The following is a 17130-nucleotide window of genomic DNA, read 5'->3' on the forward strand; positions in this document are numbered from 1 at the left end:
ACCCAGACAGTGGGATCGAGTGCACCCTCAGCAAGTTTGCAGATGACACCAAGCTGAGTGGTGCGGTCGACACGCCAGAGGGACGGGATGCCATCCAGAGGGACCTGGACAGGCTCGAGAAGTGGGCCCGTGTGAACCTCATGAGGTCTAACAAGGCCAAGTGCAAGGTCCTGCACCTGGGTCGGGACAACCCCCGGTATCAATACAGGCTGGGGGATGAAGGGATTGAGAGCAGCCCTGCCGAGAAGGACTTGGGGGTACTGGTGGATGAAAAGTTGGACATGAGCCAGCAATGTGCGCTAGCAGCCCAGAAGGCCAATCGTATCCTGGGCTGCATCCAAAGAAGCGTGGCCAGCAGGTCGAGGGAGGTGATTCTGCCCCTCTACTCTGCTCTGGTGAGACCCCACCTGGAGCACTGCGTCCAGCTCTGGAGCCCTCAGCATAAGAAAGACATGGACCTGTTGGAGGGGGTCCAGAAGAGGGCCACGAAAATGATCAGGGGGATGGAATACCTCTCCTGTGAAGAAAGGCTGAGAGAGTTGGGGTTGTTCAGTCTAGAGAAGAGAAGGCTTTGGGGAGACCTTATTTCAGCCTATAAGTACTTAAAGGAGGCTTATAAAAAAGATGGGGGCAAACTTTTTAGCAGGGCCTGTTGTGACAGGACAAGGGGGAATGGCTTTAAACTAAAGGGGGGTAGATTTAGACTAGATATAAGGAAGAAATTTTTTACGCTGAGGGTGGTGAAACACTGGCACAGGTTGCCCAGAGAGGTGGTGGATGCCCCATTGCTGGAAACATTCCAGGTCAGGTTGGACGGGGCTCTGAGCAGGCTGATCTAGCTGAAGATGTCCCTGCTCATTGCAGGGGGGTTGGACTAGATGACCTTTAGAGGTCCCTTCCAACCCAGACTATTCTATGATTCTATGATAATACGGCTACTGAGCTTAGTTGTTGTGACTGAGCTTAGTTGTTGTGACTGAGCTGGACACTGCTGTGACAAATGGAAGTGTGGGTTTTAGTGTATTGTACGAGAGGAGGACATGAGGCACAGAAGGCTGTATCTATTAACACTTCATGCAAGTAAAAAAATACTTCTTCCCATTGATCAAGAGGGAACTTAGATACTAGTCAGGCAGAATTAGCGTTGTGACTGTAAGCTTAATCATTGTAAGTGCCAAAATCCTGTGTTAGGCATTTCCAGGCTGCCTGAGTTTGGCCCAGGCAGAGTGTTTTGCTTACCTGACAGAATTGGAGCCACTCTTGCCCATGGTCCTGCATCATCATCCTCCTCAGCTCCCCTTCTAGGGCTCAGACAGCAGCCATGAGCCTCTTCAATTGTTGAACAGGTGGACCTTTGCTTTGTTATGTCTTGCCTTTGCCTTGGACTGTGTCTACTTCTGGGCAGCACCTGTTTGAAAATTCACTCCCTTCTTTATTATCCCTCATTCCAATAGATGTCAGCAAAGGCGAATGCAAAGCACTTTCTCCGCACCATCAGGAACAACCTCTTTCAAGAGCGCTGCAGAAGAAAGGAGGCTCAGAGAAGGAGGGCTCTGGAGATAGTGGAGGAGAGGCACTTCCCTACTCACAAAAAGACTTTGTGAGTTTCCGTTTCCGATGAGTTTATAATCTCTGAATAATATGTCAGGCTGTGGGATATTGCTTGATTATGTCCTTTGAGTGATTTTGGTATGACAGACACCATGTCATAATTTTTCCATTAAAAAGGGAAAGCGTAAATGGGAAGTTGCTGCACATTGTTCTGTAGCTTAACCATGATTACCATGCTGACAACCTAATGACCACTTGTCTTATAAAATATAACATGCTTGTGTCTTCCTTCCCTCCCTCCTTATGTCATCTCTTTCTCTCCATGCCATTTCTTATGCTCAGTCTAGGGTCAAGCATTGCAAATATTTAGTATCTGTCACAATTGCATGGGTTTTTAAGCACCTCCTCTGTGACAAATTCGTTGGAAATTAACTGCAAATACTTTCTGCACGTGACCCACAGTGTGTTCACTGACAGTCATTCTACTCAAGTCTCACTGAATTGCAGTCCTGTGGGATTACTCACAGTAGTGAGTAGCTGATCTCACCGTTCCAGTTCTTCCAGATCATTCTGTTTTGTGTGCTTTTAGTTAACGTGTAAACTCATTACTGTATTTCCACTGATCACAGTGGTTAATAATGAGCATTGGAGGTCATGTTGTGATTTTTCCCTATAGTTTCTTCTTCCTTGCTCTGAGATTTTGGTTGATGTTTAGTTGTAGAAACTGAAGGGAATGATTATACGAGATAAGCACTACAAACGTACAAAGGGTAAGATTTCTTTCTAGTTGTATAAAGACCTAGCAACTCTCTTGCATCTCATCTGTGTTCTCCAAATGAGGCTTCAGTGAGACTGAAATAGTGAAAAAATGGTCACTCCTCTCTAAAAGAATTAATTTCATCCTTGCGCGAAGGAGGAGAAAATCACTTTATAAAACTTGATTGTGCTACACTGCTAGGTAAATATATTGCTGTTAGAAACCAATTTTTTATATACAATAAGACCAATGGATGATAGTTACAGTGATTTTCACAGAGAATATTATTTCAGTGTTTGTTTTTTAGAATGTGGTGAAATGCAAAACATTTTCCATTGCTAATATTTCCCCACTTGTACTCAGCAACAAAAAATATTTCTTCATTTTGAATGTCTTTTAATCCTTTTGTGAGCAATCAAGATTTCTCTGTAATTCTGTGGGATTTTGCTTACCTAATGCTTGGGTAGGAATGAGAGAAAGAAGAATTTGGGGTTGCCGTTACAGGTGTCACTGTGAGGCTGATAGGTATCTGGGCTTTTTCTAGCATAGAATGGACTGAACAACAGGATATCTGGCCCTTTGCTATCTTTTTGTAGTTGCTATCTTTTTGTAGTTTAATTTCCCACTATATTTAGCTCTTGGCTAAAGGAAGCAAAACAGAGAAGCAGCAAATTGCACTGATACTAAATGGGTGGAAAGAAGAACCTGTTGTTGAGATTCTGTTGAAAGAGTGGAATTTGTTTTCAGGAATTTCATTCTTTCAGCCAAAATATGCAAGCAGCCACAGCTAAACCATACTTCTTGCTTAGTCAATAGCACAGCTCTCTGTCTACTTACAGTATATTAGTTTTATTTTGATCTTTCTGGGTACCAAAACCATTTAAGGTTTGATCCTTTCTCTACTCATTATTTGTCTGTTGGTACACAGTTCCCCTGCAGAATTCAGTGCTTCACCACTACCTGGCCCTGAAAGCCTGTCTTTCCCAGTGGACAAACCTGTCCTGGAGTCACCCAAGTTCATATCTGAAAACAGAACTGTAATGCAGAAAAGTGAGAATAACAGCAAGACACCAGAGCAAGGCAAGACAAAAGCTCAGGTAAGCAAAACATGGAGCTGTAATAGTGCTAAAGCTGTGAAGAAGACCTACCAAGTTAACTATCTAATCGCCTTCCAATTACCAATGAAAAAGAAATGTAATGGGCAGCTTCACCTTTCTGTTATTTTCTCACCTATGGAAAAAAATGTGGAATCTGAAAACTTAGTGAAGCTTGAATTTGATACCCTCCCAAGATTACTGACTAACTCCTTGACTTCCATGACCTTCAGAAGGATTTGTAAGAATATTTACTCTACTTTTTTTTTTTGAGTTGTCTTAGAGTAGCACATTAAAGACCAGCTAAGAGTGGAGTGGAGTCCTCTTTCTATTCTGACAGTAAAAAATGCCATCGTGTCCTCATACTGCAAGCAAATGTCAAGGAAGGATGCCTTAATTCTTATTAGGCTCAGGCCATTTTTGTCACCATGGCAATAGCAAGAGGACAGAATGGGCCTGTCTTAAGGATAAACCCAGAGTGGTGTCCACTCCAACTAAAATAGCTCATGCATAAAAGCTCTCCACTAATCCATTTCCAGGTTCCCTGCATAGAAACAATGCTAGAGGAGTGGGTAGGACAGTGTAAATAAAAATAAGTACATAGCAGTTTTTTGTTTCTATATTTATTTGAGAGGTTGGTAGCTCTGCACATACTCGGAATATAGGGAACACTGGGTTGTGTTCAAACCAGTTTGTGTCATCCACTCATCTTGCTCTTCCCAGAAGCCAAGGGTGCAGTAACTGAGAACTAGCCTGTGCGTCTCAGGTCACTCCTTTGGCTGCTACTCCTGTGTTGCATTATGGAAGACCTGTCTTTTAGGACTCTACTGCCCAGCTCGAGGTATGGTGCCAGCCAGCACATATCTGCAGGAGAAGTTGTGGGCAGACATTGCTTAAGCATATAATTTTGATGGCTGGCATTTGTCGTTTTAGAAGACAGCGAGATGGGACTTGCGTCCCTGTAGTGGGATTCTGTCACATGTTAATTTTCTCTCTGGGCTGAGAATTCTTTCTGAGCAGTTTTATACTGATTTCCAACATCTTATAGCGCAGATTATTTCAATGTTGCTTAAAAAGGTGCAGACCGTAAGTCCAGTGGTAGCTTTTAATAGAATCCATGAGCTTGGAGGTTCTGGGGACCCAGCTCTTAGTCTCGTAATTTCCTGGTAGCCCTGATTCCAGCCCAGCTGATACCATGCCTCTAAAGCAGCTTACCTGGAAAGTGTTTGTCTCCCTGACTTCTGGGCTACTGTCCCCTGCATGGCCCAGAGACTGCTACTTCCATTCGAAGACCAGGAATTTTTCTTCTCTCTTCTACATCCAGCATGTCTCCCTCTACCTCCTTGTCCCAAAGCAGTTGTGTGACTTGGGAGAGACTGTTCCCAAATCAGAATACTCCATTTTGCAGAAATTCCAGGGAATGAGGTTTTTGTTCTAATTTAAAACAAAACAAATTCTCATACACTTAGAATTTGTCATAGGACAAAGAATTTGTTCTATAGAGTAAATTTTCCAGTCCTTTCTAATAGCCATTAGAAATACTTTAATGCATCAGCTGATTGCAATCAGTTAAATTAAAAAAGTTAACTAGTAAATCTGTAAAACAGACCAAATCCCAAATTTGCCATGCCCTCTTATAGAAATTTTGCATAGAAAATGAAATGTTATTGCTGATGAAGTTATGAACAGATACTTTTCTCTTTTTTATTAAAGGCAGTAGCCTCTTTTGAAGCAGATGTGTTAAAAATGCATGAATCCATCAAAAGCATTCACAATGAGAGCAGGTGGGTAAATGGAGTAGTACAACGACTGAAGACTGGTGGGTGATGCTGCTCCAGCGAAGAGCTGGAAGACAAATGATCTTTCCATATTTTAAAGATTTTGAGATTTAAAAAACAAAATCCTATCAAATGGGGATGAATGATAAAAAATCAGCAACAAAAATTGTAAATGGAGATCACTGGAGAAACAATTTCTGGCAAAACAAAACATTTTGTTTCGCTTTCATCAGCATTTCTGCAATTGTTAGTTTACATTTCTAAAAGTCATTTTTAAAGGAAAAAATGTTCATTCACATTAAAATATCAGAATAGCATACTTTTTCAAATTTTTCTCTGAATAAGGCTTAATCAAAACAAATTTCATAATTCACATGAAGTTCTTAAATCAAGGTAGGATATCTTTCTAAAAAATACACTGTAAGTCAAATAGAGACTACACCTTAATATAGTAACTATTGGTAAAATTCCATGACTTAGATTATCACAGAAGTCCCATCTGATATTCAAGCGTTTGACACAATAAAATATTAATTCCTAAGCTACAAATTTCTTGGGTGGTTTGTTTGGTTGGTGGGGGGGGTGTTGGTGTATGGGCAACCGTGCTTACCTTTTTCTTTCATTTCTGCTTTCCCCTCCTTCATTTTTGTAGTTATATGTGAATGTGCTGTAGATATAATCATGTCTGTGACCATTGAAACCAATGGAATTACAGCGAAGTGTAGAATTTGTTCCTGAATCTACTCTCTTTATTTCCTTCAGCATGTTCAGTTCCCTCTGTTCTTGTTTTGTTTCATTCTAACAAGTCAATGTACAATTGCTGCTCCAAATTCAAACAAGGGCACTCCAAGACTAGAGCAAAGCAATTGCGGTTTCATTGTAAATCTGTGTCCTCACATGGGAAAATAAAGAGATGCAGCAAAGATCTTCAGCGTTCGTTTAGATTAGCAATAGTTGAGAGGATATCTGGGAAGCCTACTCCTGAAATACTGCACGACCATCTGACCCAGAGCTTATCATATAACTGGGTGAATGAATCACGTTACTCATGGGAAGCTCTTTGTTCTTATTTGTGGACCAACTTCCAGCATTTATGTGCCTGTTCACAGAACCGGGCTCTGAGTTAGTTAAGGTAGTCAGCATTTTACAGTAAAGACCCATTAAATGCTGTTATAAGGGACCACTGTAATTTTAATTTTAAATGGTCTGACTCGCTGTCCCATTCAGACAAATCTTGCATAATTCCAGTGAAACTGATGGGGTTTTTCTCTGTGAGCCAATGCATACCCAAAAGAAAGTGAATCAGATGAACTTCTGGATGTAACTAAGCAAGGGAGATAACTATTTCAGCTGTGTGATATGAAGCAGTTGGTTTATTACTGTAGTGTTAACAAGCTTTTCTGTCTGTCTCCACCTCAGCGGTGGGAAAGACAAAACTGTTTTTCTACCCTGACTTCTTAGAGAAATCCCAGCTCTAGAACAGAGGTATGAGTGGTGTTTTTGTCATACTGTGCTCTGGGTAGGTAATTTCTAAATCTTCTCTTGTGTGCGTGGGAGGGTGGCACTTCTCATTGCAAAAATCACAGTATCTTTTCAAGTACAAGCGGCCTGTGCAGAAACTATTGGTATCGTCAAACAAGCTGCATAGAATACCAGGAGCAAGAAGGAATTCAGTCAAAGGGGTAGAGGCTGCTTTTACTCCTTTGTTGCCCAGGGGGAAATGATGGGAATCTTTTGCAGGTCAGGGAGTTGCCATAAGTAGCTTGCTTCTAGAGAGAGGGACTGCTATAATGTCTCTTCTATTGCAGCCACCCTTGTGGGAAAGGTAAAACCCCAAGGTGCAAGGCTCAGTCCTGGCCACAGTTCAACTCAGCTCGCATCTTTCCTCATCTAGAACACTCCTGTTCTTACTAATTCCATGGATACAACCCAGTCCCTGAAGCACTGGCCTCTAACCCCAAAGCTGACAAAAATTCCCTGAGCTGACAAAGAGGAGAAAGTTTGTGCTACAGTGCTTGCTCTTTTCCATGACTGCATATATTTGTGTGTGTGTGATCTAGCAAAATTCCCACCCTCCTGTGTCCCTGGCAGGTACACGAAGAAGCAGTTCAACAAATGGAAGGACAAAATGCAACTTCTTCACAACCGCCAGGAAGACAAAAGCTGCAAAATAGAGGCAAAGCTCCAAAGCCTGAGAGCAAGCCATGAAAACCTGCAAATGAAGCTGCAGCAAATGAAGCAAGAAGTAAAGGTATGGTGATAAATATATCAAGAATCTTCACAGCTATGGGCAATTACTGAACACTAACTACTCCTTTTCCTGCAGACCAGCACTCTTTACACTATTTTGTGCACCTTCTGCTTGTCTGTTCAGTCATCTTACGTTCTTGTCTTCAGAGAAAGCAGATAGGCTCTTTGCAGCAGGGATTTTCTTGTCATTCTGTATATATCTAGCATCTAGCACAGATATCGATGTCTGGGATGTTTAGATACTACTGCAATGAAAATAATGAGAGTGTATTCCAATAAGAGCAAGAAAATGGTTTCCAACAGAAGTGTCAGATACCTCATTGCAGTCTTTTCTTTAGAGAAGAATCCTGTGTTGGCATTGAATAAATAAAATACTCTTTTGTCATTCCTAATTGCTGTCTTGTACTGGGATGTAATACAGACCTCTTACAGAAAATATTTTCTTTCTTTTCAATTGTATTGACTCTTGTTCATTTAAAATATCTCTGAGGTTCTAAAAAGGCCCTTATTTCACAGGGAATGCATGCATATTTACCACCTACAGCATTTTTGTAGCATTTTTCTGCAACGCTGTTTTTAAAGTGTTTTTCAGGGGTGGTCAAACATAAAGAAAAGCCAGACACATCTGCAGTGCACACTTGGTCAGCTTTATATCACTTGCACATGAAGTCCAGTATGACCTGGCATGGCATACCATCCTGTGTGTGTGCTGTGACACTGGCCTGTCTACAACATGCAGGACTGGCTGCACACACAGTTAAGTGCCCAGCGCATGCACAGTCAGCTCAGTGCATCCCAGTTACATCAGACTCGGCATTCATGCACTGGATGGTATTTGCCGTCATAGTTCTGTCTAGAAAATTCCAAGTACAATTTTGGCACTGACAACCGACCTAGTTTGGGAATTTCAAATGTTAACAGGTGTGAGGTGTTTGATATGTGTTTAATATTGTCCTGGTTTCGGCAGGGATAGAGTTAATTTCTTTTCTAGTAGCTGGTACAGTGTTTTGGATTTAGGATGAGAACAAAGTTGATAACACACCGATGTTTTAGTTGTTGCTAGGTAATGCTTACACTAGCCAAGGACTTTTCAGCTTCCCATGCTCTACCGACTGAGAAGGCTGGAGGTGCACAAGAAGCTGGGAGGGGGCACAGCCAAACTGGCCAAAGGGACATTCCATACCATGTGACGTCATGCTCAGTACATAAACTGGGGAAAGCTGGCCGGGGGGGCCGCTGCTCGGGGACTGGCTGGGCATCGGTCGGCGGGTGGTGAGCAATTGTACTGTGCATCACTTGCTTTGTGTATTATTATTATTATTATCATATTATTATTATCATTTTATTTCAATTATTAAACTGTTTTTATCTCAACCCACGAGTTTTTCTAACTTGTGCTCTTCCAATTCTCTCCCCCATCCCACCGGGTGGGGGGGAGTGAGCGAGTGGCTGCGTGGTGCTTAGTTGCCGACTGAAATTAAACCACGACAAATATACACATATATTTTTCCCTTAGTTTAATTCTTTTAGAACAATTTTTCTGCAGATTTACTCTTGGAACATTATTATTCCCACTTTTCAATGGCATTAAAGCATATAATTTCTTCAGATTGGAATTGTGGAAAAAATGGCCACATAGATTTGTCCAAACTCAAACACAAAGTTTTATTTTATTGCAGGAAACTATTTTATTTGTGAAACGAATTGGTTTAGTTCACCAGAAATTTAAAAAAAAAAAAATTCTGACCCAAAATTATTTTTCTACTTATTTTAGTACTACCAGAAAACCAAAATATCAATATTTTTCACAATGTAGTTTCTGTGTTTTGTCTATTGTAGACAATGTTATCAGAGCATCCTTTTGCACAGTGTCAGAATATGATGCCAAGAAATCCACATGTCCTGCTGGAAAAGAGAAGGCAGGGTGGATTAAATCCTGCCCAGATAAGGCCTACTTCCAGAACACGTGCAGACTGGAGATCTTTGAATCCCCCCAACTCTGCAAATAGAATGCAGCTTTTACAGACACCTGAGGTTCCCGCTGCAGTGGACTTTATGTTCTCAGAAGACCCACTGGAGTCAGCGTCCCTGCAGAGCGACAGACCTTTTATGGGACAGTATAAAAAAGCAAAAGAGAATCAAACATACCTGCCTGAATTGACAGAAAACTCCCTCAGTGGCACCATGAGGAATACAGTTCTGACCCCCGCTGCAGTGCAGATACCACCTGATGAGAAGGAAGTCAGTGAGGAAGTGGAACTGCAGCAGCTGGTGATGAAACTGAAGGATGCATTGTCTCTCCAAGCCCAAACAGGTATAAGTTCTCCCAGTTATCTTGACACTGTCTTCTCACTTTCATCCAGTTTACTCTATAATATTGTTCATAATCATTTAACCCTCAGAGGAAACTCAGAATCTTGCCTTTGCTATTGTAGAAGTACTCCAGCTCTATGCTGTAAGGTAGAACGTATTCCTGTAAGGTGGAATATAGCCCCTAATGTTGGACTAATTTGAAACAGGATGAGTCAAAGCACGTAAGAGGAAATCAGTCTCAGCAGTCAATTAAGGAGCAAACTTATACTGGTGAGGGCACTGGAGGTCTTTTCTGTTGCCACTTCTGTGATACTGTAACTATGACTCTAGTCCCAGGCAGACTTCCAGCGGTACAAAATCCCTTTGTAATCAGTGGTCTTACACAGCAGAGCTTTGTTCAACCCTCAGGATGCCTCACTTTTGATAATGAGGATGTAATGAGGAGAGTGGTGGGAAAAGCTGCTGTTTCTACAGAGTTCTCTTAAATTAGAGATTTATAAACAGTTTTTCAGGGCTCTGGCAGCATCCAAATGCTCTGAAAGGCTTAAAATCTGTTCTACTTTTCAGCTCAACAGTCTGCTTTGCAGCAGGAGTTCTTCTCTACAGCTGAACATGTTTGCAGATGCTTTTCTGAGCTCATCAACCAAGTAACTTCACCAGCTTGTAAATGATGGAAACTACCATTCACCTTACAGCTTCACGGAACTATTGAAGGTAACGGATGCCACATCAGACTCTTTAAAGTGTCTCAGATGTTGCATTGTAAGAACCCAGCATAACAGATTTCTGCATTTGCTGACTTCACCAGGAACCATAAATAGTGTTAGAGAATGATGTTCCTTTTCTATTGGTAGTTTCCAGCTCCTGTGCAGTAGGTGTTGGCCCAGCTGATAAAAGTCAGCATGTCTTCTTTAATGTTACACTGGCTTTCACAACTGTCCTGCCCTGTCCTCTCTTCTTACTGCTAGGTAATCAGTAATGGCTTGTGTTTCAGGTACATTTATTTTTTATATGACAGTTGGCTTGAGTCAACTGGTTTCAGTGATGTATTTTGTATCACATCATTGTTTCTTAGACGAAAGGAAGGAATAACTTCTTAACTGTCAGACTTATCAACACTTGATATTTACATATTCATATTTTTCCAAACTACTGAATTCATATTTAAAGGAAAAGGTGCTCTGAAAATTTAAAGGAATTTGATTGCTTTAGAAGAGCCTTTCCATTATTGATTAACTTATATATTAGTATAGAATGGTTAAAAAGAATGTAATGTTTAGTATAGAATGGTTAATAAGAATGTAATTTTACCTGCAGCATCTAAAATGTGAGAAAAGTAATTTTTTCCTTGGTTACTAGTGCTTTGTATTTGATGGAACCTATCTAAAACTTCCAGAGTATTGAAAATACTTATCAAGCCTGTACACACACATACAGACATATATATGCATGTAAGTAAACACATAAGCTGCACCGAAGTTTGTAAACAGATAGATGATTGGCTGTAGGTAGCAGGTTGTAGTTGCTGAAGTTGATTACAAAGCATCTATTAGGCATCAGCAGGGAAACAGGCTGGGATTTGAAGAGAAAGGACAATATCACACAAAAGAAACATTGCATACTGCTTTGATCCATTCATACTGCAATCCAGCTTAATTTCTTATAATGATGGGTGAGTGAAGGCCTTAGAAAGAGTTTAGATCATTCTTAGAAGAAAAATAGTAGATGCTCACTGCTTTCCTTTCGTTGCTTCTTGTTTGCTATGTGTTTCTTACAGCAGTGCAACTTGGTGAGATACATTGGTATAGCCTGTGATGACAGTGTCATCAAATGCATATTGTTTTAGTGACAGCAGTTCTGAAGGTTGAGATAATGGGTTAAGATATGGCATGTTAATGATTTGCATGTTATTATCAGATCTTGTACTTCTTTGGATTGTTAACTATTTGTTAAGTGACAACGTGAACTAATGGCAAATCTACCAAGTGTGATTCCTCAGCAGTGCAAATGATTGTCCATTTCTCTCTGTTTAGTTGATTCCGTGGTCAAGTTACTTCCTTGGAATTGTGCTGTATCTCTTGTTGATGACAGCAACAAGGAAAACATTTTTTTCTGATAATGCACAGAAGTATTTTAAAGATCTGAGAAATGGAAATGATTCAGTACAACTTCAGAAAGAAAAATTATAGATTCAGCCACTTACTATCACTGTTCTGCAGGAGGTGCATAAAAAATAGTGAATGAGTATGTGCATGTGGGCTCAAAACCAGTTATGGTTCAAGAAAATTTGCATACTTTTAAGGATTTTAGTTGAATCACTGGAACTATACCAGCTTTCCAAGAGGGAAAACACTCCTAGTTTTTACAGGAATTTTTCTGTGATTACTAAGAAAATAAATTTGGTTTGGGTGAAAGCAAAGTATTTTTGGAAGCCTTGGGAGAAAAGTCAGGTAAATTACATATTCTGAAGCTTTGTTTCATGTATAATCAAAGAAGGTTTAGGCTGATGTGATTGAAAAGGCCAATGAAAAGTGTAGTGCTTAAGAAAAGCTGCTCAGCAGAATGCTTAATTTTCCACATAGATTTTTCTAGTCTTGTATTTTTCAGAATGAATTATAATCACCAAGATAAAGGGACTGTCTGACTCATTAAAATGGCTAGAAATCTTGTTTTCTGTTGGTAGCACCTCAGACACCTTCTTGAAAGACCTTACACTGTGGTAGTGATAGTAATGAACTTTCCCGGTTCTTTCTGCTAGTTTTGGTCCCAGGAGGCCTTAATTACACATACTGCAAACACTCAAGAATTAAGCAACAAATAATGGTATGCAGCTGGAAGCCAAGAAGCAGTTTGTCTCTAGGAAAGGAAGGGTGAAGAGGGTGAAAAGTAAAGAAACTAATTGAGGGAGGAGGACCCCAGAAAACAAATATGATGAGGTCACTAGAAAGTGGATACACCTTTATTATCACATAAACAGAATATAGTGTGAGATAGAAGCTTAGTAGCTTTTGCAATATACGAGTGCCAAGAGATACAAGAAACAACCCAAGGAACGTAACTGTTGAGTATGGGAAGATATCCATCAGCTTCTGAAGAGGCTTTAAATCTCCTTCAGAGTGGGTGCATCTGAATCAAAATTGGTTGGAAACAGTGACAGCCGACAAATACTGGTTTGGTCTGATGCAACATAGAACAGGTCTAGAGCACAAATTCTTATAAATAGATATTCCTGAACCACCATGAACTCTTACTTCATGGCAGCATGTAAAAACTCAAGGAAGCATTTTCCCATGCTAAGCAGCAGTTGTTTAGCTGCCAGGTCCCTATAAGATGAAAGGGACAAAATCCCAAGGCCTTTATTTTGTTGTTACTCACTTCAGCTAACAATGAAGCCACCTCAGTCAGACATGTTCATTCCATCTGTCTTCTGACACACTCAGACTGAGAAACAGTAAGCCAGGAACAGTATCTGCAAAAATAATCCTAGCTCACCCCAAGATCTGCCATGAAGTTTACAGGGGAGAGTGGTAGGAGGCAATATCCTGTCTTTAACCACAGGGACATTTTGAATTATTCCTGTACAGCAAATATGCTTGTATCTCATACTCACAGCACTTGCTTTTTCTTAATGCAGCCACCCTAGAAGGACCCAATTTATAGTGAGTGAATCAATAGCAAACGTCAGCATCATTTGATTGTGTTTTCATGCCAAATCGTTGAGACCTGGATAAAAGCAAGCAAGACCTAAGTTATAAAATAGAATTGAGCTCCGAGATCTTCAGGGAGAAGAAATTGCCTGAGGTAGGAGTTCCTTTAGGAACTTTATCACTTGCAGGTTTACATGTAATTAATTGTATCCCCTTTTTTATTTCAGCACAATTAATAACACAGATTATTGTCTCCTTTATGTCAGCAATTTCCAAATGTTCTCCATAGTGTGACCTATGCTGGGGATTCATCTGTTTTCTCAGCCTTTCCTCCACATACTAGTACTTTCCTGCCCATTTCCTCAAAGGCCAAATGATGCTACAGCCTGTTAATTAAGAAGCTTGCTGAAGCAGAGAAGTATTGCGAATGTGTTTAAGCTAGACATCAGCTTGGCCCATAGTGGTATTTCACCGTTTCTGTTGCTATCTGAAGGGAGGAAGAAAGCTGCCAGCAGCCCTTTCCTAGGGGATCCTGTTGTTATAGGCGGGACATATCTAAAGTCGAAACACTAGCTTGCCTCTTCCCAAAGGGCCCTGTGGAAGAGCATCTAAGATAAACGTACCTGCTCAGATAGAATCATAGAATCATAGAATCATTGAGGTTGGAAAAGACCTCTAAGATCATCGAGTCCAACCGTCAACCCAACACCACCATGTCCACTAAACCATGTCCCTAAGTGCCTCATCTACTCGTCTTTTAAATACCTCCAGGGATGGGGACTCCACCACTTCCCTGGGCAGCCTGTTCCAATGTTTCACCACTCTTTCAGTAAAGACATTTTTCCTTACATCCAATCTAAACCTCCCCTGGTGCAACTTGAGGCCATTTCCTCTTGTCCTATCGCTTGTTACTTGGGAGAAGAGACCGACACCCCCCTTGCTACAACCTCCTTTCAGGTAGTTGTAGAGAGCGATGAGGTCTCCCCTCAGCCTCCTTTTCTCCAGGCTAAACAGTCCCAGTTCCCTCAGCCGCTCCTCATAAGACTTGTTCTCCAGACCCCTCACCAGCCTCGTTGCCTTTCTCTGGACACGCTCCAGCACCTCAACGTCCTTCTTGTAGTGAGGGGCCCAAAACTGAACACAGTATTGGAGGTGCGGCCTCACCAGTGCCGAGTACAGGGGCACGATCACTTCCCTCCTCCTGCTGGCCACACTATTTCTGATACAGGCCAGGATGCCATTGGCCTTCTTGGCCGCCTGGGCACACTGCCGGCTCATGTTCAGCCGGCTGTCGACCAGCACCCCCAGGTCCTTCTCTGCTGGGCAGCTTTCCAGCCACTCTTCCCCAAGCCTGTAGCGCTGCATGGGGTTGTTGTGGCCGAAGTGCAGGACCTGGCACTTGTCCTTGTTGAACCTCATACAATTGGTCTGGGCCCATCGATCCAGCCTGTCCAGGTCCCTCTGCAGAGCCTTCCTACCCTCGAGCAGATCAACGCTCCCGCCCAAGTTGGTGTCGTCTGCAAACTTACTGAGGGGGCACTCGATCCCCTCATCCAGATCATTGATAAAGACATTGAACAAGACCGGCCCCAAAACTGAGCCCTGGGGAACACCGCTCGTGACCAGCCGCCAACTGGATTGAACTCCATTCACCACAACTCTCTGGGCCCGGCCATCCAGCCAGTTTTTGACCCAGCGCAGAGTCCACCTGTCTAAGCCGTGAGCCGCCATCTTCTCTAGGAGAATGCTGTGGGAGACAGTGTCAAAGGCCTTGCTGAAGTCCAGGTAGACCACATCCACAGTCTTTCCCTCATCCACTATGCGGGTCACCTGGTCATAGAAGGAGATCAGGTTGGTCAAGCAGGACCTGCCTTTCATGAATCCGTGCTGGCTAGGCCGGATCCCCTGATTGTCCCGCTCATGCCTTGTGAGCACCCTCAAGATGAACCGCTCCATAATCTTCCCCGGCACCAAGGTCAGGCTGACAGGCCTGTAGTTCCCCGGACCCTCCTTCCAGCCCTTCTTGTAGATGGGCGTCACATTGGCAAGCCTCCAGTCGCCCGGGACCTCCCCCGTTAACCAGGACTGCTGATGGATGATGGAGAGCGTCTTGGCGAGCTCCTCCGCCAGCTCCCTCAGCACTCTCGTGTGGATCCCATCCGGCCCCATAGACTTGTGAGCGTCCAGGTGGCGCTGGTGAAAGTCAATGGTGGTCATTGACTGCTTCCTCTTGGATTACGGGGGGTTCATCCTGCTCGCCGTCCCTGTCTTCCAGCTCAGGGGGCTGAGTACCCTGAGGATAACTGGTCTGCCTGTTAAAGACTGAGGCAAAGAAGGCATTGAGTACCTCAGCCTTTTTATTATTAGATTTTTATTTTTAATTAATTAAATTAATTTAATTTAATTTAATTCATTTAATTTTAATTAATTAAATAAATTAATTATTATTATTATAATATTATATTATCAGACAGATAATCTGTCTGATTTTACATTTTCTACATTTGGGAACAGGTAACATCTGGTCTACTACAGTACCAATCCTACTTGGCTGAGGCATCCAGCCCTTAACACAGTCTTTGTCAGTTGCTGGTCTGAATAGCTGCAGGGACCGTGGGTGAAGACTGTGTCTCTTACCTTAATACAAAGCTGTGCACAATGGGGCTTTTAGATATATTAATATAATTTAGATAATTAAAAACAGTAGTACAGGAGTGAGCAGATCTGTTGTAAAGATGCTCTTGTCTCCCTCCTGCATGGTAGCAGAGCACTCTCATAGGCTGTGGCTGCAGACAGAGGCAGCTAGGGGGCTGTTGCTGAGTACACTAAATTGTGTGTTCCTACGTTCATCCTGCTTTAGTGTTCCCTCCCCTCTTGAACATTTAAATGGTTTGTTGCATGCTTAACTTTAAGCACAAATTCAGTGCCACTGAAGCTGATAGCCCTCTTACAGTTTTTTGTCCGCTTCCATAAGATCAGGATCTCACTCAATGGGACTATATTTACGCTTTATTTTCTTCAGGCCCAGTAACCATTTTGAGATTTCATTTACACATTTTGCTGCTTGAACCTATTCCTGCAAGTTGATGAACACCCAGCAAATGACTTTTTCTTTGGGCATTTGAAGAAAAAAAAAAAAAGCAACCAAATATTGCCACATGCTCAAGGAAAGAAACTTTGAATGAGCAACTAAATGTAGTTGCCCTGGAAAGCTGAATTTTGTAGTTGCATTCAGCCAGCCAGGCAATGGAAATATTTCATTTCATCAAAGCATCAAATGTTACCTGCCCAAAGTTATGTTGCATTAGTTTAATATCAAATTGCCTATTAGGGTTATCAATAACAGTCAGAGGAAACCAATTTGTCTACAAAGAACTTGCAAACTAAAAAAGAAGCAAATTCAAGTTATGTATGAGAATTCATTTGATTAAACACTTTAAATGAGAATGTGTAACATTTTAAGTGCCATTTTTTATAACTAAAAATTTAGGGAAAATACCATAAAATTATCATGTGAAAGCAAACAGAGGAGCTGGTAAAACCTGTTAACCCTTTTGCTGGAAAACTGAAAACATTTTTGAAGGTATTTTTAATATAAAAATAGGTACTACTTTTCTTTAGTAGGATGATGTCTTTCAGCAGTGGTTGCTTTGTACAAGTGTACAGCTATGCATACAATAAAACATCACCATCTCGACTCTAATCCTGTCTTGGAGCCAGTGGAGGTTTTTGGCAACTTC

At 41.7% G+C, this 17130-nt stretch overlaps 1 protein-coding gene across 1 annotated transcript in view; it reads left to right on the forward strand.

Annotated features, from left to right (window-relative positions):
* The window catches only part of DYTN (dystrotelin), a 121055-nt gene that overhangs the window by 13071 nt on the left and 90854 nt on the right, over positions 1-17130 (forward strand). Inside the window, exons 9-14 of the mRNA XM_076342417.1 lie at positions 1455-1600; positions 3237-3405; positions 5116-5186; positions 7272-7431; positions 9270-9744; positions 10311-10457. Coding sequence (XP_076198532.1) covers positions 1455-1600; positions 3237-3405; positions 5116-5186; positions 7272-7431; positions 9270-9744; positions 10311-10414 — 1125 coding nt within the window. The 3' untranslated portion in view covers positions 10415-10457. The remainder of the gene's footprint in view (positions 1-1454; positions 1601-3236; positions 3406-5115; positions 5187-7271; positions 7432-9269; positions 9745-10310; positions 10458-17130) is intronic.

The sequence above is a fragment of the Aptenodytes patagonicus genome, chromosome 6, assembly GCF_965638725.1.
Source record: "Aptenodytes patagonicus chromosome 6, bAptPat1.pri.cur, whole genome shotgun sequence".
Taxonomy (NCBI): domain Eukaryota; kingdom Metazoa; phylum Chordata; class Aves; order Sphenisciformes; family Spheniscidae; genus Aptenodytes; species Aptenodytes patagonicus.